The 26,402-nt window shown below is 38.0% G+C and overlaps 1 protein-coding gene across 2 annotated transcripts in view; it reads left to right on the plus strand.

The window, feature by feature from the left end:
• LOC111871665 (obscurin) overlaps positions 1 to 26,402 on the plus strand; it is an 82,174-nt gene that overhangs the window by 39,808 nt on the left and 15,964 nt on the right. Inside the window, exons 10-17 of one of the 2 annotated variants that reach the window (XM_033754343.1) lie at positions 673 to 827; positions 2,985 to 3,144; positions 4,369 to 4,496; positions 12,213 to 12,375; positions 18,926 to 19,047; positions 22,216 to 22,375; positions 23,549 to 23,679; positions 26,240 to 26,399. In XM_033754343.1, the coding sequence (XP_033610234.1) occupies positions 673 to 827; positions 2,985 to 3,144; positions 4,369 to 4,496; positions 12,213 to 12,375; positions 18,926 to 19,047; positions 22,216 to 22,375; positions 23,549 to 23,679; positions 26,240 to 26,399 (1,179 nt within the window). The remainder of the gene's footprint in view (positions 1 to 672; positions 828 to 2,984; positions 3,145 to 4,368; positions 4,497 to 12,212; positions 12,376 to 18,925; positions 19,048 to 22,215; positions 22,376 to 23,548; positions 23,680 to 26,239; positions 26,400 to 26,402) is intronic. The other variant, XM_023864918.2, reaches the window with a different exon arrangement.

A 26,402-nucleotide genomic window follows, 5' to 3' on the forward strand; every position in this document is an offset into this window, starting at 1 on the left:
GGACATGTTTTACGCAGAAACTGCCTTCTAAAAGAAGTTATTGAAGGAAAGATAGAGGGGCGGATAGAAGTGACAAGAAGACGAGGAAGAAGACGTAAGAAGATGCTGGATGGCCTTGGGGACAGAAGAGGAAACAGTCATTTGAAGGAGAAAGCTCTAGATCGCATTAAGTGGAGGAATTGTTTTTGAAGAGACTGTGGACCTGTCGTCTGACAGATTACTAATGACGATGATATATTTATTACATACCTGCATAACATTCAGATATATATATATTTCAGCTTACACCATGTGTTTTTAAATGTAACACCTCACATTATAATCCAAACTTAATAAAGCAGAAAGCACTGCCACAACCAAATACAGACCTCCTGCCAGAAATGACCAAAACGGATTAACTCAGAATATAACATCTGTGAAATGCACATCTTCCTCCACTTCAAGTAAAAGGCAACCTGATTGTAAAGCTGACCACTCTCCTCTGTCAGGGCAAAAAATACATTGACTTTCAAATCTGTATCCGTTACAAAACTTAACAGCAGGGTACTTAGACATTGGAATAATTTTACTTGTGTGTTTAGGATATGTTACATTTTGTCCCTTTCAAATCCTTGGTTTGTAATCAAATGTAGGAACTGTAGTTAATATAGTAGCTTTGTGTTGCTTATGCAGATGGTGAGAGCCTAGAGGAGAGTCTACTGCTTCGTACTGCTAGCAACATTATACTAGCTAATGAAGATGATAAAGCTGTTGTGCCATGTCGGTCACATGATGCTGACACTGAAGTACAGTTATTTATTGGACGATCATATTTGAAACGAAGAAAGGTAAGTAATATTGCAGAATTAACCCTGAAATGAACATTTGTCAGGGTAAGCTTCAAGTATGTGTTTCTTCTCTTAAATGTGTTATTTTATATGATTTTATGAACATTAATACATCATATATAATGAGGTCTTAAAAGAGATTATTGAAGTTTAATGTAATTTGTTATTTTAACTGACTCATCAGACAGCTTGATGAGTGGCAGTACTTTTTGCTGTCAGCATCAATTTCTCCTCTTATTATTGTTCTGATAATTTCTGGTACAAGAACAAAGAGCAATTGGCTGAAGTATATTTTTACAGATCCTGCTAGGGTAAATAAATTTTGTCTTCATGCATATGTTGGAAAGTACAAACACTTTTACCAAAAAAATTATAAGAAGCTTTGTTTTAAGGAGGGGCATCCATAATTCAATACTTTACTAAATTCAAATCAGAATTAAAAACAATAATTTTGTTATAAGGTGCACTTAAACCGGGTAGCACAGTTGAAATACGTATATGTGGATGTGGGTATAATCCCTACAAAGTGCCAATGAGAGAAATGCACCACACATGCACCTCACATTGATTCCATAGTCTCAGTATTTCTCTAATAGTCCTATCATTCAGCACTGTATAATCCTCACAATTGAATGCATCATTAAGTAAACCAAGTTGAATATATATGGATTTTCCTAACTGGGGGATATAATCAGAGTCCTATCGACCACTTTTGAACTTTGCACTTTTGCACTTTTTTGTAAAATAAGTGTTGAAATAAATGCATCTTCTGGCTAACCACTTATTGTTTGCAGAAAAGTTTGCTGAATTCATATATTCTGGTATCATAAATTAGATATCACTTCATGCATGGCTCAACATAGAACATGTTGACACACACTATGTTGCATAATAAATGAAGTGAAAATGAATTTGAAAGGATGTGAATTGAAGTAGTTATGATCAAATTTAGGGTACTATCCCAGCAGTTGTCTGAATTGACTGAGAAGAACCATGAAAAGCCTCAATAGTTAGTTAGTTAGTTAGTTAGTTAGTTATTGGAGAGGGTGGGTTGTCTTTGTCCATTGTGCTTCCCTCTATGATATTCTACCAGTCTCTATATCCTACCGGTACTGGTGCTTACCATCAGTCCTGCCCAGCCAGCGAGATCGGTCTCTACTAGCTGAGTGGTATCTATAATGCTTCCCCCATCTACCAGAGGTATTAGAGACTACTGTTGGGCAGGAAACGTCCGTAATTTTGCTCAGTGGCATCCTTTGGAGACATGAGGTTCTTTTACGTGCCATAAAGCTACGACACGGGACCCACAGCTTAAAGTCCCTCCTGGAGGACTTGTTCCCTGAATTTTTCTGCCCTTAAAAATTCGACGACCTCCGCCGGGTATTTGAACCCGCATACTACGAGTCATGAGGTGAAAAAAGCCTCAATAAGTCAATGCCCAAAATAAAGTTTTAACCAGACACATCTGAAATACAAGTCAGAAGTTTCACCACTAGCTCAGTACTTTAATATGAATTTCATCCCAAAGCTTTGTTACATTTTACAATTTTAGATCTGTTGATAATTCTTGTAGTGATAATAGTATCAGTGTTCTCATCACCTGCTGTTTTTCATCAGCTTAAAAATTATATAACACTGCTTCCATTCATTATGTATAATGGAATTTAATTGTCATTTATTCTCTTGAGTTACTTTCATGTCCTTTATTGCATTCTAAACTTTGGTTTGTCACTTAAGTATTTCAGTTCTATTTCAGTCACATACTTCCCCAGTGCTGTCTATTTATTTTGAGGGTTTCATGTTTGCGTATGACACTGCTCTCTGTACTCATCTTGATCTGCATCCCTTGTAGTGTCAAGATACTTTGAATAAGCATCTTTCTTCTCTTTTCATCAATTGTGTAATATTTCAAATTCACAGAAACTTTTTGTTGTATTTTATATAGTCCCACTCATTAATATGGTTACTGATTGTTGTTTGAAACACTGATTTATTGTGAAATGATAAATATACTTTTTGTCGTTTCTTTGTACACAGAAATAAGTTTCTTTGTGTCTCACAGTTTTGGTGTGTTTTGGATTTACCATGTATTTGGAGATCATGATGTGGTTTAATCATATGTAGTCTAACATGTTACTTCTGATTGCTATAAATTAGATACAAATGGGACAACAGCCACATCGGAATCAGATTGTGACATATGACCCAATGGTGGGGTTCACACTGGATCCTGTTAGCCACCTGGATTCAAGCTGGTATAAGTGTATAGCTACATTAAGCTCACAAAGGCAGGATATGGATTTCTACTTGGAAGTCCGTAAGTGTCACCACTCTTGATATACTTGCACATAAAAACAGGACTAGTCCTCCCTGGTTCTGTTATCCTCGAACTAGTTTTCCCTGAAGCTGTTCACCCACAAAATAAATACAATGTCACAACTTTGAGAATTTAGGATATAGTCCATATTCAGTATTTTGTGTGACATTGAACTATGCTTTAAGCTCATGTAAGTTTCATTAATGTTGAGCACTCTGGTCACTTTCATCTTAAAGTGCTAAACATAATAAGCATGATAAATATATTGTCATGTGTATGAGTGACTATACACAAGGTTTGGACTGGTAATTGGATTGATTTAACTCTTGCAGAATTTAACTACATGCAACTATAGCATTATTGCTAATTCACACATACTGCATTTCACTACAGCAAACACTGACTCTTCTCAGTCTGCTGTGTCTTCACCAATCATTGTCTGGTAATGGCTTCCAACAGTGGACATTCCTCTTACTCTGAATTCCCGAACTATTTCTGTGCCTCAGCTACCAGCTTCTAATAACAACAGCTCACAAGGACTGAAGTGCAGATGTCCTCTAACTAACTCACTCACTCGCCAACCAAATTGCTCCACTCCATTGCACTGTACTACACTGCACCAACTCAACTGAACTCGGCTAGTCTAGTCATATAGCCTCATAGTGGACCCAGAGAACACCACTTGCAACATAACTTTTATCGTTGCGTGACATCACTGCATAAGTGATACGTTCCCCTTCTGCATGTGTATGGGTCATTACCTAGCAATGGATTTACAGTCTACATTGCTCACACCGATTCCTCTATTGTTGCACTCATATCTATTGCCACAAAACATCTTTACCCCACCGTTGCCTAGTAATGGACACATTTATACATCCCATTATTCCGGCTTTCAGATTTTGTGTCACAAAGTGGTAAAATGTAGTTTCAGTGTATGATCCTTGAAGGTTAACACAGATCAGGTATAAGTAATAATGCATCCTCATCTTCCAGTTGCTCTATGTGTTTAAAGCATGCAGGAGGGCTTTCACATATTGGTACTTCCTGGCCAAACTATATGATGTCACATTCCAGACGACTCTGTTCTTAATTCCTCTTCTGTCTATATCTCATACTGTTACTCATTTTTAAGCAAATTATCACTAGTGATTACTTACCAGGTATTTTAAGTGAAATTAAAGTTCCATATACTGTTCTCTTATGCATGTCATCAACTTTTAGATGAACCACCAAGTATAACTGAAACCAACCTAAGTGTTGACAAGAACTTGGTAGCAAATTTTGGAAGTAACATGACAATGTTCTGCAAGTCAAAGGGAATGCCATACCCAGACACCTTCTGGTTTAAGGTGGGTACTCAATTAAAATACTAATCAGTCAATCATACAGACAAGCAATGATACAAGTTGTCATGCAACAAGTTAAGGACCTTTTATCAAACAGTGTTATCTATGTGAGGCTTTCAGAAGCTTCTTCTGTGTGATCATTACAGATATCATGGATCAATGAAAAAAGTAAGTCATAGCATCAGTTCCCTGCTCACTGCCAAGGTCAACACACTCCTTCCATTAACGTGGAATACGATCAGTTGCGGTACAGTAATTGTCAGGTCTCATCCAGTGTAGGAATACTGTCATACTCATTATGTCATTTTGCAGGTCCAAACCAGCATTCCTGAAATGGTCCCATAACCTAAGCAAACAGAAACAGTAACTGTGGAAAAGGAGAGTGTACAGGCCTGCAACAGCTGAATAGAAATTATGTTTTGTTTTCCTGCATTCCAGCAGTTACCAGTACAGGGCACGAAAAATTTTTCTAATAACAGTGTCATGTAATGCATGCAATTAGTGGTGGTACAAGGTGATTCAAATATGACCAGGACTGATTTTTTTTTAAACCATAATTGCCAAACACTTACTTGCACATGTCAGTCTTCAACGTACTCCCCTCCAGAGTCAACACATTTTTTCCAATGTTCTGGAAGCATCCTGATGCCATTTTCAAAAAGGCTTGTGGTTGGCGGCATTTCCACTCCCGAACAGTCTGGATGACGGCGTCATCCACAAACTGCATGCCTTGCAAGTCTGATTTGAGCCTTCCGAACAGGTAGAAATCACTTGGGGCCAAATTAGGACTGTACGGCGGATGTGTCAGAAGGTTGCATTTCAATTTCCGGAGGGTTACCATTGTTGTTTTGGCCGTATGGCGGCGTGCATTGTCTTGAAGGAATGCTACCCGCTTTCCACCTCTCTTCCGCTTGGATTGGATCTTTTCCTTCACGTCTGTTGCCAGGAGGTCTGAGTAATAAGCTGCATTGACTGTTCTGGCATCTGTCAAAAAGTCTACATGGATAACCCCCTGCCAGTCCCAGAAGAACGTTGCCATCACTTTTCCTGCCAAACGGCTCCTCCACGCTCTCTTGGGTTTGGGAGAACTGGTATGTCGCCACTCGCGTGATGATTGCTGGGACTTGGGAATGAAGTAGTGCACCCACGTTTCATCGGTGGTCACTATAGACTTCAAAAATGCATCACCTTCGTCTTCAAACTGCTGTAGGAGATGACTGGCAACTTGCATGTGCACCATTTTGTTCACGTCCGTCAAAGTGCGTGGTACCCGCCATGCATTCACCTTGCAATAGTGCAGGTGGTATTTCATGATGTCTTCTACACTACCAACACTGATGGACAGCATTGCTCCAAGTTCCTTGATAGTGATGCACCTATTCTCACGAATAAGCGCGTCTACACGATCAATGTTTGGCTTGGTGACGGATATTCGTGGCCAACAATCATGCGGTTCATTCTGCACGCGCTCTCTGCCCTCTCTGAAGCACTTACACCACTCAAACACACAGGTCCGTGAGAGACACTCTTCCCCATACTGTTGTTGGGGTCTGTGGTGAATTTCAGCGGATGGGACGTTTTCTCCAATGAGGAATTTGATCACAATGCGTTGTTCCACGCTCCACAGTACCGTCTGTTCACTCATCACTCTAGTAACTTCCAGACAGGACTGAACAGATTCTAACCCTAACAGGAGGGAGGGTGGAGGTTGTGGCTTCACTCTCTCAAGGTCGCACAGCTGCTGCGCACTGTGGCTTGTTTACACACACATCAGTCCCCGTCATATTTGAACCACCTTTTACAAGCAGCATGGGATGATCTAGCAGTATGTGCACATAATATATGAAGCACCAGTGGAATTTGTGGTAAATCACTACATAGGACATTTGCTTTGTCTGACGTGCTACCATCATTAGTGGCATTCACATCCCTTGAACAATTTTGTATGGTGCTGTGTGGGACGTAAACCCTTAGGTTCACATGCTTCAAATTCATATTCTTTCTTAGGTTAGCACCATGTGATTACATGCAACTGCTATGTAGCCTACCAGCTACATTTAGTAGATACTAATGCCTCTGTAGTGTCCATGCTCTGATATTTATATCCTTCCTATTGCCTTTCATGCAGATCCAAGAAATTAAAAATTAAATATCTGGACAACTTATACATATATATGTAATTTTACAACATAAATTGTAGCATGTATAAGTCTTGAATTTTGTAGATTGAATCTGGAAAAATATCTTGATCTCAATGCATTGTTTTTACACTCAAAAACTCTGAGAATTTACAAATAACTGCCTTTGCATTCTTCACTAGGATGCAAAACATAATTCTAGCACAAAAACAACTTGTCAAGCAAGTAGTACTGATATTTACATTGAAAAAGGATAATTAATACTCTTCAGTGTGCTGTGAAAGTCTGGCTGATATAAATTGTGTTCGCCTTGAGAAAATTGATCCACTAGGGAAAATTCTCGTTATCATCTTGATTATCAAAATTTTGCAAATACTCTGTTACTCTCTTCTGTTGTGGAGGTTGGTTAGAATACGTCCACCACAGCTGTAAAAAAATCGTATTTTCATTGCTGTAAAGTAACTTGGCATTGATAAGAATCAAGGAAAATCTGACTACAAGTTTACATATGCTGATAAAACACATGTAGCAGGGATGATAGTGCAACCACCTGAAATAAAACATCAATTTACGTAACCCTCTTTGCCAGAAAGTGAATAGTGCAGTGCCATATACAGGATGGGGTGCAGAAACTTCCTTTTTGTGAAGACGCATTGTGAAGGGAAAGGAGGTCGCAGGAAAATGGGGATAGGCTCGGCAAATGCAGCAGTCACTAAAGTTTCTGTCTAATACCCCTCAGTAGGAAACATGAGGTGGATGAGTGAGCAGCGTGCGTTTGCTGGTGAAGCCTATTTTTCGAACAACCATTCCTACATGGCGGTGCAGTGTGCATTCCATACTCACTTTGGAATTAAGCCCAGAGGTCTGGTTCCCGACCGGAAATCGATTGTTTTATGGGTAGAGAACTTTAGGACAACCAGGAGTGTGGTGAAAAAATCATCAGGATGACAACAGACCGTTACGACACCAGAAACTGTGGAGGCAGTTCAACAGTCGATTTTGAGATCTCCAAGACGCTCCGCTCGCAAACATGCAGTTGCCCCAGACATATCCAATCGTTCAATGCGCCGAATTCTTCACGAACATCTTCATTTCCATCCCTATAAGATGGTTGTTGTGCGAGAATTGTCACCACGTGATTTCCAGAACCGAATAATGGCGTGCGAAACGTTATTGGAAGCTTTACCCCCTGACGCACTTGTTTTCTTTAGTGATGAGGCACATTTTCACCTATCCGGATATGTCAACAAGCAGAATATGCGCTATTGGAGTGGTAACAATCCCAGAGAGCTCCATGAGAGGCCACTTCACAGTGATAAGGTGACAGTATGGTGTGCGTTGTCAAGAGTTGGAGTTATTGGCCCTTATTTTTTTGAAGAAGACAATCATGCAGTTACTGTCAATTCACAGCGGTATGTGGACATGATTAAAAACTTTTTCGAACCAGCTCTTGAAGAAATGCATCTAGGAAATGTCTGGTTCCAACAGGATGGTGCCATGGCCCACACAGCCCAAGCTTCGATGACAGTTTTGAGGGCAAAGTTCCCCGGACGGCTCATCTTGCTTCGAGGTGACATCCCGTGGGCAGCGCACTCACCTGATCTAACGCCCTATGATTTTTTTATGGGGATACCTCAAGGCAGAGGTTTTTAAACATCGCCCCACAAACCTGCTTCAGCTGAAGAATGTTATTCGGCAGGAAGTAGCCCAAATTCTGGTGCACATGTTAGAACGTGCAGAGGGGAACTTCAGAAAACGGTTGCATCAGTGCACAGAGAACGGTGGCCACCACCTTCAAGATATTTTGTTTAAAACTACATGATTTAAAACTTTAAAGTATGTTCTTTCATTAGCTAAACATAAATTTTGTCTATCAGCAATAATTTTTCTTTTATTCGCATTCAAAGAAGGAAGTTTGTGCGCCCCACTCTGTATTATTGCAGGTCTTTATCAGGCTACAAGAATAGCTTCAAAACCTCTGTACACCCACAGTAAACAATAAAATATTCCTGTACAGTCATGAAGAGATTTGCAGTATGTTCTACCAGCTGCATATATATTTTTTGAGAGCACCTATTTTGAATATTACTGACATGTGAAATACAAGTAATGGATACAACTATACTGTAGCAATCATAAATATATGGAGGAAATAGTATCCCAATGTCCATACCCATTTATGCTCTTGATATCAGTTCTCTTTGTTCACTGATTACTTCACATCAACACCATTGATCACAGTACTGAACTCCCTTCCTTTAAATTCCACTTGACTGCTCTATACTACACTGAACTCAGCTTGACTGAGCTGCACTTCACTGTAAAGAAAACTTCCTCACCCAGCAACTGACTGGAAAACTTTTAAGGCCTTACTTTTTCGAATAATCTTTTGATTACAAACTAACCGACCCTATCACTCACTTACTGACACACTAACGCAGTGACTGGCTCACTAGCTCTCAACCTTTTCTTCTACAGGAATGTCATAAGTAGGGAAGTTTCTAGAATATTCTTGGATACCTCAGCTTTATTATTAGTCGTTCTTTTCCATGAACATTTCAGATGTCACAGGAGGCAGACACAGGTCAATGACATGAATCCATCTTGCCCCACTTCCATAACACTGTTTTAGTAATTCTTGAGAATCTGGTTACTCACTTTAAAATAGTTAGAGAAATCAGTGCATACAGGATAATTGAACTGATAGAATAAGGAGTATAAAATGTAGACCACTAATAATGGATCCATTGTTAGTTATGAATAAAAATTGAATATACATAATTCAGTCACATGTTTGGGTGATTAAAGATGGGGTTTGGATTGGTAATTGGATTTATTAACCACATACAGGTCATAACTACAATTAATTATAACACTATTGCTGCTTTACACAAATTACAATCACTCCACACTAATCTGTTCAGTCTATCTGCACTAGTCTTGATGGATTTATAGCACAGGAACTATAACAGACACACTGAATTACACACTCCAAATATTACATATAAATAAGGTCTTCTCATCACACGTTAAGTCTTCACAGGCCGGTTTCTAATTCTTCAACTATGAACTTCCCGTGGCTATCTACTACCAAGAACTGACTTGCTTTCTTGTTTGCATACTTCTGCTGCTACTACTACTCATAACTTGTAACTCGTAACTGTCCCAAGTCCGAGTCACATTGCGACTGACGGTCGGTCAGTCTGTCTGTCTTGGTGTTGAGCCCCGGCTGGGTCTCATTACCAGATTTTTTTGTTTTTGTTTTTTCCTTATACGGAAGTTACTGCCCTGTCCATTTGGGGTGCCCTCTCTGACGAGAGGTCGGGTCTGTCATTTGTCAGTCATAGTCTGTATTAGTAAGTCCATTGTCAGTATTTACATATGTTTACAAATTTAATCTTAATTCCTATTTCTATGTACAATATATACAAGGCCTCTGTCAATCTAGGCTCAGTACAGTAGGTTATGCCCTATTTCTACTAGTATTTGCTACAATGGCAGTATAGTCACTTGAACGGTCGTATGCCTGACCGCCGCCACGTTTAAGCCTCTTATACTTTCTGTGTTAGGCTTTGCCTTGTCCAATTTTGCGAACATTCTCATTTTCGTGATTTTGTATGACTTCTGCTTGTTACCTGCATAAATTTGTTATATAGTCATATACGTACAGGATTTTGAATGCCATGTGCAAATTGCAGACCAGTGTGCGCCTTGGAAAATTGCCAGTGGTGCAGAGAACCTTGTTTTGCAGGCGCTGCAATTTCACTAGATGAGTGTCTGCTGTGATTTCCCAGGCAGGACTAGCATAAGTCATTCGATCATTTCTATGTGCAATCTCCATGTAACTCTCTTATCGAAGATTACACCTAGATATTTTGCACTATTTAAAGATGGAATATTTCATCCATTTAGAGTGAGACAAGACTCAGGCAGTCGATGACCACGAGAGAAGTAGACCCCCTGAGTCTTATCTTCATTAATTTGAATATTCCAGTGCTGACACCAGGTCTCCATAGAGCTGAGACCGCGCTGGAGTTTTCTAACAATAAAAACCTCCTTGTGATCTGTCGCATACAGAGAGGTGTCATCTGCAAGGAGGGCCAGGTGAACACAATGTGTTTGGGGTGCATCATTTATGTACAAATTGAAATGAGTAGGGGTAAAGACTGAACCTTATGGCACCCCTGCTTGCATTTCTCTTGGGGTTGACATTTTGCCTTCAACCGAAACCCTGAATTTATGTTGAGAAAGAAAGGACCCAATAAGCTTGGTCAAACTGTTCGAGAATTCCAATTTTGATAACTTATACAGCAAGCCTGAGTGCCACGTGGTATCAAAGGCTTGATCGATGTCCAAGAACACCACAGCCGTAGACATTTTATTGTTGAAATTAAGGGTTATGTGGTCCACCAGCCTCATACATTGCAATGTCGTGCTGTAACTTGCAAGAAAACCAAACTGGCTTGCATTGAGGAGGCCTCTTTCTTCAATATGTTTTTGTAGTAATTTCAAAATTACTTTTTCGAATAATTTTCCTGTTGTGGACAGGAGGCTCATTGGACATAAATTTTGAAGGAATTATGGGTCTTTACCGGGTTTAGGTAAAGTTATTACTTTTGCTTCCTTCCAAGTATCTGGAAAATGAGAGAGCCGAAGACAATGATTAAATAAATGAGTTAGGTGAACCAGTGGTCGCCTTGGAAGTTGCTTCAGGCATTCATTTGGGATGCCGTCAATTCCACGGGCCTTTCTCAATTTCAAGGAATTTATCAATTTTTGTACATCACATGGTCTGATCCTTGGAGGGGGGTTGTCGTCTATGTCGCAGAATGGACATGGAACTAAAAATTTCAAGGAATTTATCAATTTTTGTACATCACATGGTCTGATCCTTGGAGGGGGGTTGTCGTCTATGTCGCAGAATGGACATGGAACTAAAAATTTCAAGGAATTTATCAATTTTTGTACATCACATGGTCTGATCCTTTGAGGGGGGTTGTCGTCTATGTCGCGGAATGGACATGGAACTACAGTAAACACATATCACGTGATCACTATCCATCCAATCTATTGGTACATCAGTCGGATCTACAGAAAACACAGCTTCCTCTACTGTCGCATGTTGGACCATGTTTGCAGAGCTGTTGTCTAGTAACGTGTTGATCAAATCCATTACATCACATGCATCGTGATGCATTATAATCAGTAGGGATTTGTGTTACAAGGTACAGAAAGATGTCAACCCTTTGATGACCTGTATATAGGTTGAAACATGTTGTGGTAAAATGTATACAATATTCCAAGACTATATTGATGGCTAGCATGAATAAATTATTGTTTTATTACTTTGCATGTCAGCATTATGGTAAAATATTTCACTTGGGTATGTTACTTGGATGAAGACACTATTAGTTAACATTTCCAGTATCTAGTGAGCTTTCAGTCCAAGGTATCTCATTTACAAAGTTTAACATATCTACAAGTAGCAGTTCATCAGCATGATGACAGTTGTATGTTGTGTTGCTAGATGACATGCTGTCAGCTATTTGTTGGGTTAAATCAGATGTTACCATTTTTGAAGCAGGATGGCATACCTGTGGTAACTGATGCAAGTTATGAGCTGGGAGGCAGAAACCAGTCTCTAATCATCAAACTTGTCCAGCCAGAACATGAAGGGATGTTTAGCTGTTTGGTGGAGAATGAACTGGGTACAGAGCAAGCTGAAGGGAACCTTACCATCTCTGGTAAGAATACAAAATATAACAGTGAAACAGATACTTTAATACTGAAAACATTATGTATATCACGAAATGCCTGATTGATGGCTTTGCTGTTTATTTAAACACCCATATATATATCTTATTTAATGGTGCTATTTCAACTGCAGAGCTTATGAAATGCTCGAAGAGGTAGGAAGATGAAAATTGTGTATGGTAGCTGTTATGGTTTTGGAAAGAGGTAGCTGCAGCCTACTTGAAGGAACTATACAAGCAGTCACCTTCAGACCAAGTAATACCATGAAAACCTTAGTCCAGATAAGTGGTAATCCAACCAAGTTCTAACTATGTACTTCCAGTTATCGCTACTTGTACTAATTTCTCATTCCTACAATTGTAGTTATAAAGATAAGTTAGGAAAACAAAATTATGCATTAAGCAAACACTATATACCTATAGTTTTTTTAATTTTCAACAAATTCGTGTCACATACTTCGTAAAAAAAACTGAATCCTTTTCAGAGCACTCTATAGATGAAAATAAAATGTTCTATATTGCAAGAAAGATATGAATAATTGGTTGCAGCAGAGAATCAGAAGTTGCAAGATGTTATATGTGCCCAAAATATAAAAATCTTTTCAATAATGTATATTTTGCCTTGTTTCTTTTTTATTTTTTAAATTCGTTTAGTGGGGGGTGGAGTCCAACTGGGTCCACTCGGCACGGCGGCCACTGATTGGCCTATAGTAGGCTGCCCCTGGTGATTATGATGATGGAGAATTTGGTGGAATAAAGATTGGCAGTGGAAACCGAAGTACTCGGAGAAAACCTGCCCCAGAGCCACTTTGTCCACCACAATCACACTTGACTAGACCCGGGATCAAACCCGGGCTGCCACGGTGTGAAGCCAGCGACTAACTGCTATGACACGGCCTGCCTTGTTTCTTGATCTGAAGTACCATTCCAGCATCTCCCCAGACCTCATAGAAAGTGTTTTGAAGCATTAAATGCTGAAACCCCCAAAGTAGTACATCCCTTGCAAAATTAAGAAAACTGATGATCACATGTTTCAGCATCTTGTTATTGTTGCCAGTCTGAAATACATGAAAAATGTGCCACTTCTTGAAGAAGATATCTCACTCATGGATATGAGCCCTTGTTGAGAAACCGCTAATTGTGCAGCTACTCAAGAACTTCCCAGCATTTTATGGAACCCGAAGCTTCATTACTGCGCTCACAAGAGCCCTCCACTGGTCCCTACCCTCAGCAGATTGATCCAGTCCATACCATCCTATCCTATCTCTCTAAGATCGGTTTTAGTATTGTCCACCCACCTACATCTTCGTCTTCTATAGTGGTCTCTTTCCTTCTGGCTTTCCCACCAATATCCTATATGCATTCCTCTTCTTCTCCATTCGTGCTACATGCTCAGCCCATCTCATCCTCTTTGACTTGATCATTCTAATTATACTTGGAGAAGAGTACAAGTTATGAAGTTCCTCATTATATAGTTTTTTATAACCTCCCCTAACATCATCCCATTTCAATCCAAATATTCTCCTAAGCACCCATTTGTCAAACACCCTCAGTCTATGTTCCTCCCTTAATATCAGAGACCAAGTTTCACACCCATACAGAACCATGGGTAAAATTATAGTTTTATGTTCTAATTTTTATGTTTTAGCCAGTAGATGAGAAGACAAAATGTTCTGGACTGAATTATAGCAAACATTACCTGAATTCAGTCTCCTCTTATTTTCTTCCTGAATCAGGTTTTGATTTGTTATAGCTGTTCCCAAATATCTGAACTGCGCCGCATTTTCAAAATATCTGTTATGTCATGATTTTGCCCTGCATTCTGGTGATGAGATAGCAATATATACACGTACTTAGTTTTCTCTGCGTTTACTTCTAGACCAACTTCCTTACTAGTGTCAATTAAAGTTTCTGTGTTTTTCTTTATGGTATCTATATTATCACCTAGTAGATTCACGTTATCAGCATATACCAGCAGCTGATGTATCCCATTTAATTTCAGTCCCACCTGGTTTTCCTAGAACTTCCTAATGGCATATTCTAAAGTAAAGTTGAAAAGGAGTGGCGATAAAACATCTCATTGTTTTAGACCATTCTGGATAGGGAATTTATCAGGAAAATGTTTACCTATATGGACTTTACTGTATGGTTCGTTGAAACATATTTTAATCAGCCTAACTAGTTTCATGGGTATCCCAAACTCTTATCAGAATGTTGTATTATACGTCCCTCTTAACTGAATCATATGCTTTCCTGAAGTCTTCGAATAGCTGATGTACTGTCTCATTGTACTCCCATTTTTTCTCCAATATCTGATGAATGCAAAAGATCTGATCTGTAGTTGATTTGTTATGTCCAAACCCACACTGATGATCCACAATAATTTCATCTGTATATCTGATGAATGCAAAAGATCTGATATGTAGTTGATCTGTTACGTCCAAACCCACACTGATGATCCACAATAATTTCATCTGTATATTGACTTAACCTTAAGAGATGAATATTGGATACAATTTTGTATGAAGTTAATAGCAGTGATATCCCCGATAATTACTACAGTCAGTTTTATCACCCTTTTTATGAACTGGTACAATAATAGACAACTTCCACTGATCAGGCAGTTTTTCCTTATTCGAAACAATTAATTAGTCAATTAGAAGAAGCTATGCTCAAATATTAATGTTCAAACTTTATAGTAATTCAACACAAAGGGATTGGTAGCAACATTTCTAAATGAAAAATTACTTAAACTGCAGAAACTGCACACTGGATTGCTTGTTACTAAATTAGTAAAGTGAGTATGGTAAAAGCATATCTGATTTACTGGAACTGTTAGAAAATGCATTTGGAAAATGTTGCTTCTGGCATTGCTATTGGTGAAGAGAATTCTGATGACATAGAAACAGTATCTATTTGTTTTAATTCTTCACTTCCACATGGATTTTATGTCAGTTTTTAAAGTTAATCACTAGTATTTCAGAAGAAAGACCTTCTTCTCAGTCAATTCAAAGTACTACATGTTACAAATGCCTACAGGATGCGGAAAATTTTAAACATGTGTGAGGTAAATACAGAAAGATCTTTGTACTAAAACTTGCAAATTCAGTCTCTTCAAATGTGTACATTTGACATGGATATAGCAATAAAATGATATTCAAAACATATATAAACAAAATTGAAAAGGGAGAAAAACATAACAAAAAAATTAATTCAAGAATGAAGGCATATGATATTACTGCCAAAGCTACACTTGTATTGATACATTTACCTAGCCTAGAAAGGATTTAATAGGATCTGGGATAGCTGAAATTACTACACTTTTTAAACCTTAGAAATTCTGATTTGTGAAACACACAAAGATAAAATAAGACTGTTGAAAATTAAACAGGAAAGATATCAATAGAATTGTTTAAATTCATGTTATATGAAAAGAATGTAATTTCAAGTGGTGTATTGGCCAAAGTTACTCCACACTGAGGCTGCTTTCTCATTTTTTACAGTTTATTTTTATATTACGCTTTTGGCCTGAAACTGTGAAAATGGTTACAGCCAAAGGAATTTAATAGACAATAAATTCAGTTCTTCACTGAAAAGTGAAAGCCAAAGTGCCCTTATGAACATATATTTAATTGGATCACCTGTGGCAGAATTTGGTCCAAAGAAAGTTATTGACAGCCACCGAATCCATGAAACATGTTGAAGGACACACGGTCTGCACCTAAGTTCAGTAAAAAAACTAAAGGTCTCTTCACATAATCTTACATCTTATATAATATAGGGGACAATATTTGATATATCTCTTATGTTATGTAGTGGTAAGTAGGCTGGTGTAGAGAATTACAGCGGTGTGGGTGGTGGAGATATGTCTGGAAAGTAGAACTGTTACTAGTGAATGGAACAAACATTTGTCTAACCCTGTTTATATTATCATTTGTTAGTAACTAGACACTGGGTTTGGACTGTTAATTCGATTTATTGAATTCTTATGGATTGTAACGTCATATAATTACAGTGCTTCCACTAATTCATGCACTCATCTTCTCACTGCAGTACACGCTAAGTCCTCTCAGTTTGTCTTCGCTAGCTGCTGCTAGGTGATGGCTTCCAACAATGCAGATTTCTTGGCTTCCATATTCACATTCCTATGGGCTGGTGACTGTCTCACATCTCACTGCCAGAGTTATATTTTTAGTTACTTTGCAACTGGCAGTTTACCACCAATATGTTCATAACCTCAGCATGGAGGACATAGAAACACCACTTCCAAGAAGTCCTCTGTTGTTGCTTGTTTATTCATTGTTGCTGAAATGTGTTTATTTAGCTATTGCCTAGCAGAAGACAATTTCTTCTGGCTCCATTATTCCAGCCATTATGTCATATTACATAGTGTTGTGCCCCAGGTTATTAATGGGTATGCTTTATCCTAACAAGGGGTCAAATTTACATTTTATTGATTAGAAAATAATTATAAGTTGTATAAATTTAAATATGTCGGGTGAACCACAAGTTGGAAACCCGCCGGAAGCCAGAGTTGAGACGCCGTACCTTCTTTAGCCATCCAGTGTCAGTTGTACAGTCTATAGAAATTGCTGAAAAATTAAGTGATGACACGAGGCAAGTCTCGCCACTGCACAGTTTGCTGACTATTGGTTTTGTGCGAGCAGCTTTCTGTGATGTTGAATTTTGAGGGGCTTGGATGGGAGGAGTCGCAAACACTTTGACTTTAAGAGTCGCTCAGAACAGTCGCATGGTAGGAAGGTGATGCAATGGAGTCAGATGTCATCCTCTTTTGTAAGCGTGAGTACTTGCTGTGTTTGGATCACTGATGGTTGTCAATATATGATTCTGGTTCAATGATTTTGGTTGGTTAATGTGATCTTAGTATAAAATTGGTTAAACTATTTTAGTGTATAAACCTGGGAGTAACAGAGTAATTCTGAATTATTGAGTGATGGTTTATATACCAGCATCTGGTTTAGTAATTAAGTTTGGATAGTAACCATTTGTATTTATACTGGCATGTTGGTTTGAGGTTGTAGATAATGCTAATCATGTGAGTTTGTTAATTTAAAGAAATTTGAAAGTGCTCGTGCATTTGAATGTTTTGTTCATCAACATTTATGCAATTGTTACATATAAAATTATAGAATCTTGCACGAAAAAGCGAACGATCTTGGCTATCACATTTCTAGGAGGATTGACTTTGCTGGTTCTTTTTGTGGAAAGTAACTGGACTTTGAGTAATGGCAGAAACCATGTAGCAGTAGTGGACAAGAATTCAAGTAATGAGAATAATTACTGGTTGTATGAATAGTTTGAAATAGTAGAAGCATTCATCCTTGTACTGAGTTTGAAGTTACAAGTAAAAGTGTTGGTGTGTGTGTGTTCTTATACATTTCAGAGAAACCTTATCCTGCAAGTTGTCTGGGAAAGTTGTAAGTAGAAGATGCGATAAAGTGACATGGTTGGAAGAATGCAATTTCTCGCTGTTTGAAGGGTTAATGTTTATAGTGGGTGTTATTTCAACAACTTTTGTGTTCCCACACCAGAGAATTTTAGACCATCAGATGTTGAGAAGAATTCAGAGACAGTTAGCCAGTGGTGTATAAGCTTGTCCTTGGAAGTGGGTTAAAAATCGTGCAGATTTAAACTAGAGTTTTAAAATTACAAATTCTGTGAGTAGTCCCAGAAAAACTATGAGTAGTACATGTGAACTGTAGAGAGAAATTATTTGAAATTATAGGTTCTTATGACAAAGACTTCCCTGTGACAGAAGTAGCAATGGATGAACTGTATGTACAAGTACTATCAGAACCAGTGGGAGGTTTCATTGCAGTCCCATTGGAGACACTGATTACATTATTTACTTTGAAGTATTGTAGACAGTCAGAAAATTATTTGATATTTGTTCTGAAGCCTGGCCATAAGCCATCATTTAATGTTAAGATATAAATTTTTGTTGAGAAAGGGATAAAAGGTGTTGGTTTGTGCCATTTAGGTTTAGCATATTATGGACAGTTAATGTAGGAAGTTGAAACCAGGGGTTTAATCGAAGGTTCTATGGGTATTGACAGGTTGTTTGTCGTAATGGTGTTTTATTTCATTATATCTTACTTTATTGTTGTTGGTGAGTACTCGAGTTATTTAGTTATTTGTGGACCCCCCTAGTGCAGCATGTTTTCCACCGCACAGGTTAAAAGATATCCATGGACGTCCGATAGGGGGTGAGTACAGTCATTGACCCCTATCAGGGCACAACAATAGTAATTCACATATACCTTTCAATCTCTGTTTTAATTTTTTTGAAGTATTTACAAATAGAATAATGGTTTGAAGGACACTGCTGAGGGTTAGAACTGTGAAGTACTGGAAATCTTATAACAGCTATCACTGTTTCATCCATCCATATTTAGAGTATTTTCAGTTTTTCTTGGAATTTTATTCAGTTTTACATTCTAGTTAAACAGTTATTACTATCAAACAGTCCCTTCATTATGTATCATCGTTTTATTTTGTCTAATATGTCATTGTTTTGCAGAGATACCACCAAGAGTAACCAGAACCAATCTGAATGCAAGTCAGAACATAGAGTTGAATGACAACCTAACCATTTTCTGCAAGTCAAAAGGGAAACCAGAAACAAAAACTGTCTGGTTCAAAGTAAGCACTCCTTTATTGGAAGCAGGTTCTCAGTCTTGTGAATGTAAATATTGTTGTTACATCTTAGTGACTAGACATGGGGTTTGGATTAATAATTGATTTTATTGAACTCTTATAACTTGTACCTATAAGTAATTATAATATTTTCGCTAATTCACACACTCAACTTTCTCTACAGCACACTATAAGTCTTCCCAGTTTGTTTTTGCTAGCTGTTGCTAGACTATGGCTCTCTCACTAGTCTGCACACTTTACAATAAAGTCAATGACATTGTCTTCATTGATCGTTGTATCTTCACATACCCATTGTTTGGTAGTAGCTTTAGAAAAACGAGATTCCTTTTACTGATTCCATACTTAACACCTCCTATCCTTGCTGACTTGTGACTGACTTTCAACTCCTCTATCTTGGTCAGTCAGTCAGTTACACTTCTGTTGGCTTCGCCAGCACAGTCATTCCTGTTTTGATCTTCTCAAGATCCATGACCAAGATTGTTATTTTCTCTTAGAAATGTACATGTTTCAAAATGGGGCCTCAACTTTACTCTATCTCAGAGTCAGAATCAAAGTCAGAGTTGCTTTATGAGAGGCTGTTTACTGCCAATCAGTTCGTCTTGGCATCAAGCCCCTTGAGGTTCACGACTTTTTTTTTTCTTTCTTTCTTTCTTTTTTCCCCAGCTGAACCCTTGCGGTCCTAGTCCTGATGTAACATTCTCTCTGATTAGGCTTCACCTTGCCAAGTGTACATATCACACATATAGCATGTTACTTAAACTTTTTCCTTGCACATTATATACAAATCCTCTGACAGTTCAGGCTTTGCAGAACAGATCTTGTCTATCTTATTTATCCCATGCTACAATGGCAGCTTAGTCACTTGAATGGCTATAAGCTTGACTACGGCCAAGTTTAAGCCTCTTATATTTTCTACGTCTGGCTTTGCCTGTCCTATGCTGTGAACATTTTCATTCCCATGATTTTATATGACTATGCTTGTTGCCTGCACAATTTTGTCATATAATGGTATACATAAGGAAGGTTGAAAGCTGCATATAAATCATGGACTAGTGTGTACTTTTGAAGATTTCCAGTATTGCGCAGAGCCTTGTTTTGCGTGTGCTGCAATTTTAAAAGGTAGGTGTCTGCTGCTAATTCCTAGGCAGGACAAGCATAAGTCATTACTGATCAGATCAGTGCCTTATGGAGGGCTAATTTAATGTTGGTGCTTAAACACTCACCTTTGAATAGGGAGTAGATTGTAATAAATGATCTGAAGGCCCATGTCTTCACCAGTATTCTGGTAGGGGTTACAGCGGCAGACGTTCCCCTTCCTCTGGGTTCACAGCCTCAGCTACCAGCTTCTCACAGCAACAGTTATCTCACTCACTAACTCACCAACCAAATCTTTTGCCTAGCAGTGACATGATCAATTCTACTGTTGCATGCGCAGCCATTGACACAGACGATGCAGAAAACACCATCCCTCTGTTGTTGTTTACAGGCCATTACTTTGCAGCAGCCTTTATGTAGTTGCTTATTTCATGGTTGTTACTAAGCAGCAGATCTACATGCCACATTATATTACATAGTCTCCAGGAGAGACCACATCTCACCTTTCCCAATTTTGACTGTCACAACGCTTCTCATAATCCATGAACGAAATAAACAACATAGGATTGAATTCTGATAATATTATTTAATGATTTTTTTAAGTGCCTGGAAGTGCGTGGAATATCTTCCTTTTCTAGAACCACACTGATGTTTAAAATGTTGTGCTTATTTCTAAGTATGTGAGTATACCATGTATAATTTTAACCCTTTGACGTGGTCATTTAAATTCCGCGGCCGCGGCTCCTGCGGTAATATATTCAGCCGGCCATTTAAATTTTGCTCGAAAATTATTTATTCATCATTGTTCTTAAATTCTATGAGATAGGAACATGAAACTTTCACTAAAATGATCTTAAATGGTGGTTTTATAACCTTACCTTATAATATGGGCGCCCTGTATCTCGGCCATGGAAGCAGGTTGTTTAGTATTTCNAAATCTTTTGCCTAGCAGTGACATGATCAATTCTACTGTTGCATGCGCAGCCATTGACACAGACGATGCAGAAAACACCATCCCTCTGTTGTTGTTTACAGGCCATTACTTTGCAGCAGCCTTTATATAGTTGCTTATTTCATGGTTGTTACTAAGCAGCAGATCTACATGCCACATTATATTACATAGTCTCCAGGAGAGACCACATCTCACCTTTCCCAATTTTGACTGTCACAACGCTTCTCATAATCCATGAACGAAATAAACAACATAGGATTGAATTCTGATAATATTATTTAATGATTTTTTTAAGTGCCTGGAAGTGCATGGAATATCTTCCTTTTCTAGAACCACACTGATGTTTAAAATGTTGTGCTTATTTCTAAGTATGTGAGTATACCATGTATAATTTTAATACAGTTTACAGTAATGTAATTTGATAATTATATTTTATTTTTATTTGCCATTATGTATATTAATCACTAATTTTGTTTTCCAATCTTTTGGTATTTGCTGATTCTTCAAAGAGTTCAAGTCGTTTCTCCATTAATAGGTGTCCTCCATATTTAAACAGTTCCAAATTCAAATTGTTGAGACCTGAACTTCCCTGATATTTTCTGGTACACTGTTCAAATCTTCTCTTTTTGTACCTTCTATGTTATATTCTCTTTCCTCAGTTCCATAGGCTTCCTTAATTTCTTATATATAAACATTTTCCCACAATGTAATAAAATATTTTATTATTTATCATTAAATATTTGACTAAATCCTCCACTTATGTTCCTTTGGCCTTGTTGTGCTGTCTCCATTTTTAGTAGAATGAAGGAAGTGCGTATAGGATGGTGAATTCTGCTTATTTGTTTTGATTGAGATGACCTAAAGCTTAAAGAAGTTGCAGTTGCATCCTCTATTCCCCTCATTCTTATATTCTTTACTTTCTCAGTAGTGAGAGAAGAGGAAGAGATGCTCAGACGTCATAGTGGATGCAGAAAGTCTCAAATCCAAGGTCTATGATACAGGAAGGTTCAGCGTCTTACTACTGGACCACCAGAAACTCATGAAATTGTCATTCATGTTACCAATGTGTGATAGTAATATTTATGTTTATTCATGCTTTATGTTAGGATGGTAAGCCTGTTGTTACTGATGCCAATGTAGAACTGGGGGAGAGGAACCAGACACTGACTATCAACGCTGTGAACCTGGAACATTCTGGCATGTACCAGTGTAAAGTCTGGAACTCACTTGGTGAAGCATATGCAGAAGGGAATGTCACTGTTTCAGGTAAGAACAGCTGAATATTTATAGGTTCATGTCAAGTACTCAACCCTTTGCGCTGTATCCTGATGGAAGTGTACCACTTAACTTAATGCTTTGAAAATTTCCACATCTTACTTCATTACGCAGTACTGTAGCTGTCTAGAACATTGTTCATTGTACTGTAAATGTTGCAGATAAAAGTTTTGCTATGTAAGATTTTATGGAGGCACACAGCAGCATAGTTGATTCATTATGCTACTAGCTGCGAGATCACAGGTTCGAGTCCCAATGAGATTATTAGATTTTTCAATTGACCTAATCCTTCCAGCTGCACTATGGCCCTGAAGTTGATTAAGCCTCTAATAGAAATGAGTACCAGGAATCTTCCCGGGTGTAAAGAGCGGCCGGCATATAAGGCTGATGACCTTACTGCCATCTGAGAACCGATTTTCTAGAAAATGTGGGATCCTCAACATCTCAGAACCCTATCGGACTCCACGGCCTGTTACAGGGAAGCTTTACCTTTTATGTGTTGTGGGTCAACTGACGAAGTTCTTCTTTAAAGAAGTAAATTATAAAGGGTTCTGACAATGGTATATAACACTCAGAATTGTTGGGATTTTGGACTTTGTCCATTGTCCGATATTCCAAAAACTAGAGAACACAACATTTAGGAAACAGAATCTATTTCTGTCCTCAGGTGGGGGAGAGACACCTACTTTAGGAAGAGCTGATCTCAATCACAAGGTCCAGAATACCAGATGATGGACAGAGTCCAAAAATGCAATAATTCCGAGTTTTTTAAAGACGTTTCATAGCAAAAGTATTAAATATAACACATGATTACTTTAGAAACAAATTCAGTTTCAGCTTATGAGACAAACTTACCTAAAAACTGTTAAGAACAACGTGTAGGATGTCTGATTTTACGCCACAAAATTATTTTACTATTGTGAAAACTGAAAACTCTGTTTATCCATGTTTCAGACTGTATCAAACCATATAGGATGCAAAATTTGTTACTGAGTGCTCTAATTCCATTTTGTGAAGAACAAACCCTGAGTCATGTCATGAGTGAACCTGCCATATACAAATTTCTTATATTCCATGTACCAAATGTCATGTCCATTTTTCTTAGCTGAGGTTATTAATTAAAAGAATGATATAAAATAGTCATAAATCATTCAATGTTTGCAGGCATGGAGCCAGCAAGAATAACTGACACAAATCTCAATGTCTCCCAGGACCTTGAGGTGAAGCTTGGAGAGACCCTAACAATGGTCTGCAGGTCACAAGGAAACCCAGAACCAAAAACTCACTGGTTAAAGGTCAGTTCAATAGCTCTATCTGTTGGTTGCTGAACCACAACTGTAGTGTCGAAGGAATTGGACAACAGATGTATGGAGTATTATGTTTCAGAGTCTTACAAAAGAATTTACCCATGTAATAAAAGAACAATAAAGTAATGTTTTAATGATGTAGCAGTGAAAGTGTCATAAGGTATGCTGGATAATGCAGCTTGAAGATGCTGAGGATGTTTTTTAGGTTCAGAATGTCATCGGTTACTTCTTATATTTTTCTCTTAGTCCCTTTTATAAGAAAGATATACAAGTTAGAGGATGTTACCCTCTCTTGTTGACCAGTCCTTTCCTGCTCTCTTGTGTTGATCCAGTGTCTCAGTACATTCGGAAGGAAACAACAAGCCCATTGGCTTTGGCTGGTATAGAGATAACTACTAAAACCACTTTAACTCTTTAGAACAGCAGGGTTAATGTCACTTGTAAGTTATCTGAGAATAAATGAGATCGGGCTTTCAGATCACAAAAAATGCATACTTGGATTGAAATGACTGTAATTTCTGCAATTTTAATCAAACCTCAATCAGGTTTTGTAGACAGTTACTGTAATGTTTACAGAATATGAGAATGTGGTTTGCGTTACCATTGGAATTCAGTTTAATGTGGGTGTTCTCAAACCTTTCGAAATGTAGATCAGCATTCCTATTAACATAAAATGACATGATATAACATAACATAAAGTAATGTAATATAAATTTTTTCCCCTTTTACTAGTTTCGAGGACAGTAATGCAGATCATGGTTTTAACTCACCCCTAAAGTTTTTATGCTGTTACTAAGCAGTGAACTGACACTATTAAGCCTTGACAATGAAAGCATTGTTAAATATCATGCAAAAAGAGAAATAAACAGTGAAAATCTGATTGAAGGTTTCTTTTGGGAACTGTGAATTTGTACATGAAACTGAAGGAACTCTTAAATGGTGAAAATTTATCGATTTAGCTTCTTTTAAAATAAATGATAAAAGAAGGAAGTCCATACATGAAGAAATATTAAATAGGGATTACACTGTACTTATCTTGATTACATTCAGACAGTGCAGACTTTAACCCCTTCACTGCTGAGCAATTTGTGCCCAGTCATCCTGACCCAAGTGTGCTGACTTATTTTTGTAATTTTCTGTAATATGGAAATCAAGAAGAAATAGAATTAATACATGCAGACACTTGTCTTACATGGGGTCTGCCCATATCTGAGGTCATTTCTATATTTTTTAGTTTATATAATTAATGCCATTGGACAGTCTTTTGGTCTCTAAAATTTTCTATACTAGATTTCTCTGCGTTTGCTTGAACCATCACTGCATTTACTAGCAGGCCATTTTGGAACCCAGTGTAACGTCCTATACATAACCACTGTACATTTTGTCTGCATTTTCTGTCTGTGCACTCCTCATATGCATCTCCTGTCCTTGTACCTTATATATACTGTTAAATATGTATATGTTTATTATTCTGTTAAATTCTGTTTTTCTCTCTCTCTGTGTTCCCAACTGTAGTAGTAATTAGGTCTGCATGTTTACAGGCAGCATGTCCCTCTCTAGCTTTTATTTGACACATTGACCATCTTGGGAGTATGACACCACAAATAGATCCAGAGATTATGGTATTGCCTGCCCTTCTTGTAAATAAGTAGTGGCTGAGTAAGATGGTGGGAAAATGTTTCAAGGTATCCATAATAATATGGGCTCAGCAACATAAAAGTTAAGCTGTGCAGACTCAGAAATGATAAAACTTATATGTTCCTTCTTATACCAAAAGTATTTATTGTCTCCAACAAACCTGTGGAGATTACCAGTATCTTATTCTTGACAATGCCTAAACGAAGTTTACTCCCACTTGTTATCTGTATTCATATATGTATATACAGAGTGTTTCACGACTTTATGGCATAACTGCAGGAGGTGATTTCCTAGGTCTTTGTGATCAAAAAAGCTCATACGAACATGTGTCCGATTTTGGACAGTTACGAAGTTATGACCGTTTTAAACTCAGAATAGAAGATAATGATCACTGACAATAAATGGAACAAAATAATAAACCAGCATAATACATGATACATTTAAAGTATGAATGTAAAATTAACTTCTTGAAATTACCTTTAATTTGAATTTATTGGTGCTTAAAGCTGATTTTCGAAAATGCCACCGCCGGTCGCAACACAGGCTGCCACTCTGTTGTGAACCGTGCGGGTACATACCAACCCACCACGCCTTAGGTACCTCTCAAGTGTCGAGATAACGAGAACGCACTGTCTGTAGCTGGCTAAAAATAGTGACCTGTCAGATGATAAGATACGGTTCACACGAGGGCATGTACAGGAATGAAAAAGCGGTCATAACTCTGTAACCGTCCAAAATCGGATGCATGTTTATATGAACTTTTTTGATCACAAAGACCTAGGAAATCACCTCCTGCAGTTATGCCCTAAAGTCATGAAACACCCTGTATGTAGACACACATAATTAGAATAAAGTGGACCATACTGCTACAAAACATTTCTGAATGTTACATACACCCATTCTACATTAGGATGGTAATCCTGTGGATTCTGACAGCACAATGAAGCTGAGCCACAGAAACCAGGAGCTGAACATTGCAGAGGTGAAGATGGAACACAGAGGAACATACTGCTGTGTGGTGGATAATGGACTGAAAAAAGTGCAGGTGGAGGGGACTGTTACCATCAATGGTA

The sequence above is a fragment of the Cryptotermes secundus genome, unplaced genomic scaffold, assembly GCF_002891405.2.
Source record: "Cryptotermes secundus unplaced genomic scaffold, Csec_1.0 scaffold233, whole genome shotgun sequence".
NCBI lineage: Eukaryota > Metazoa > Arthropoda > Insecta > Blattodea > Kalotermitidae > Cryptotermes > Cryptotermes secundus.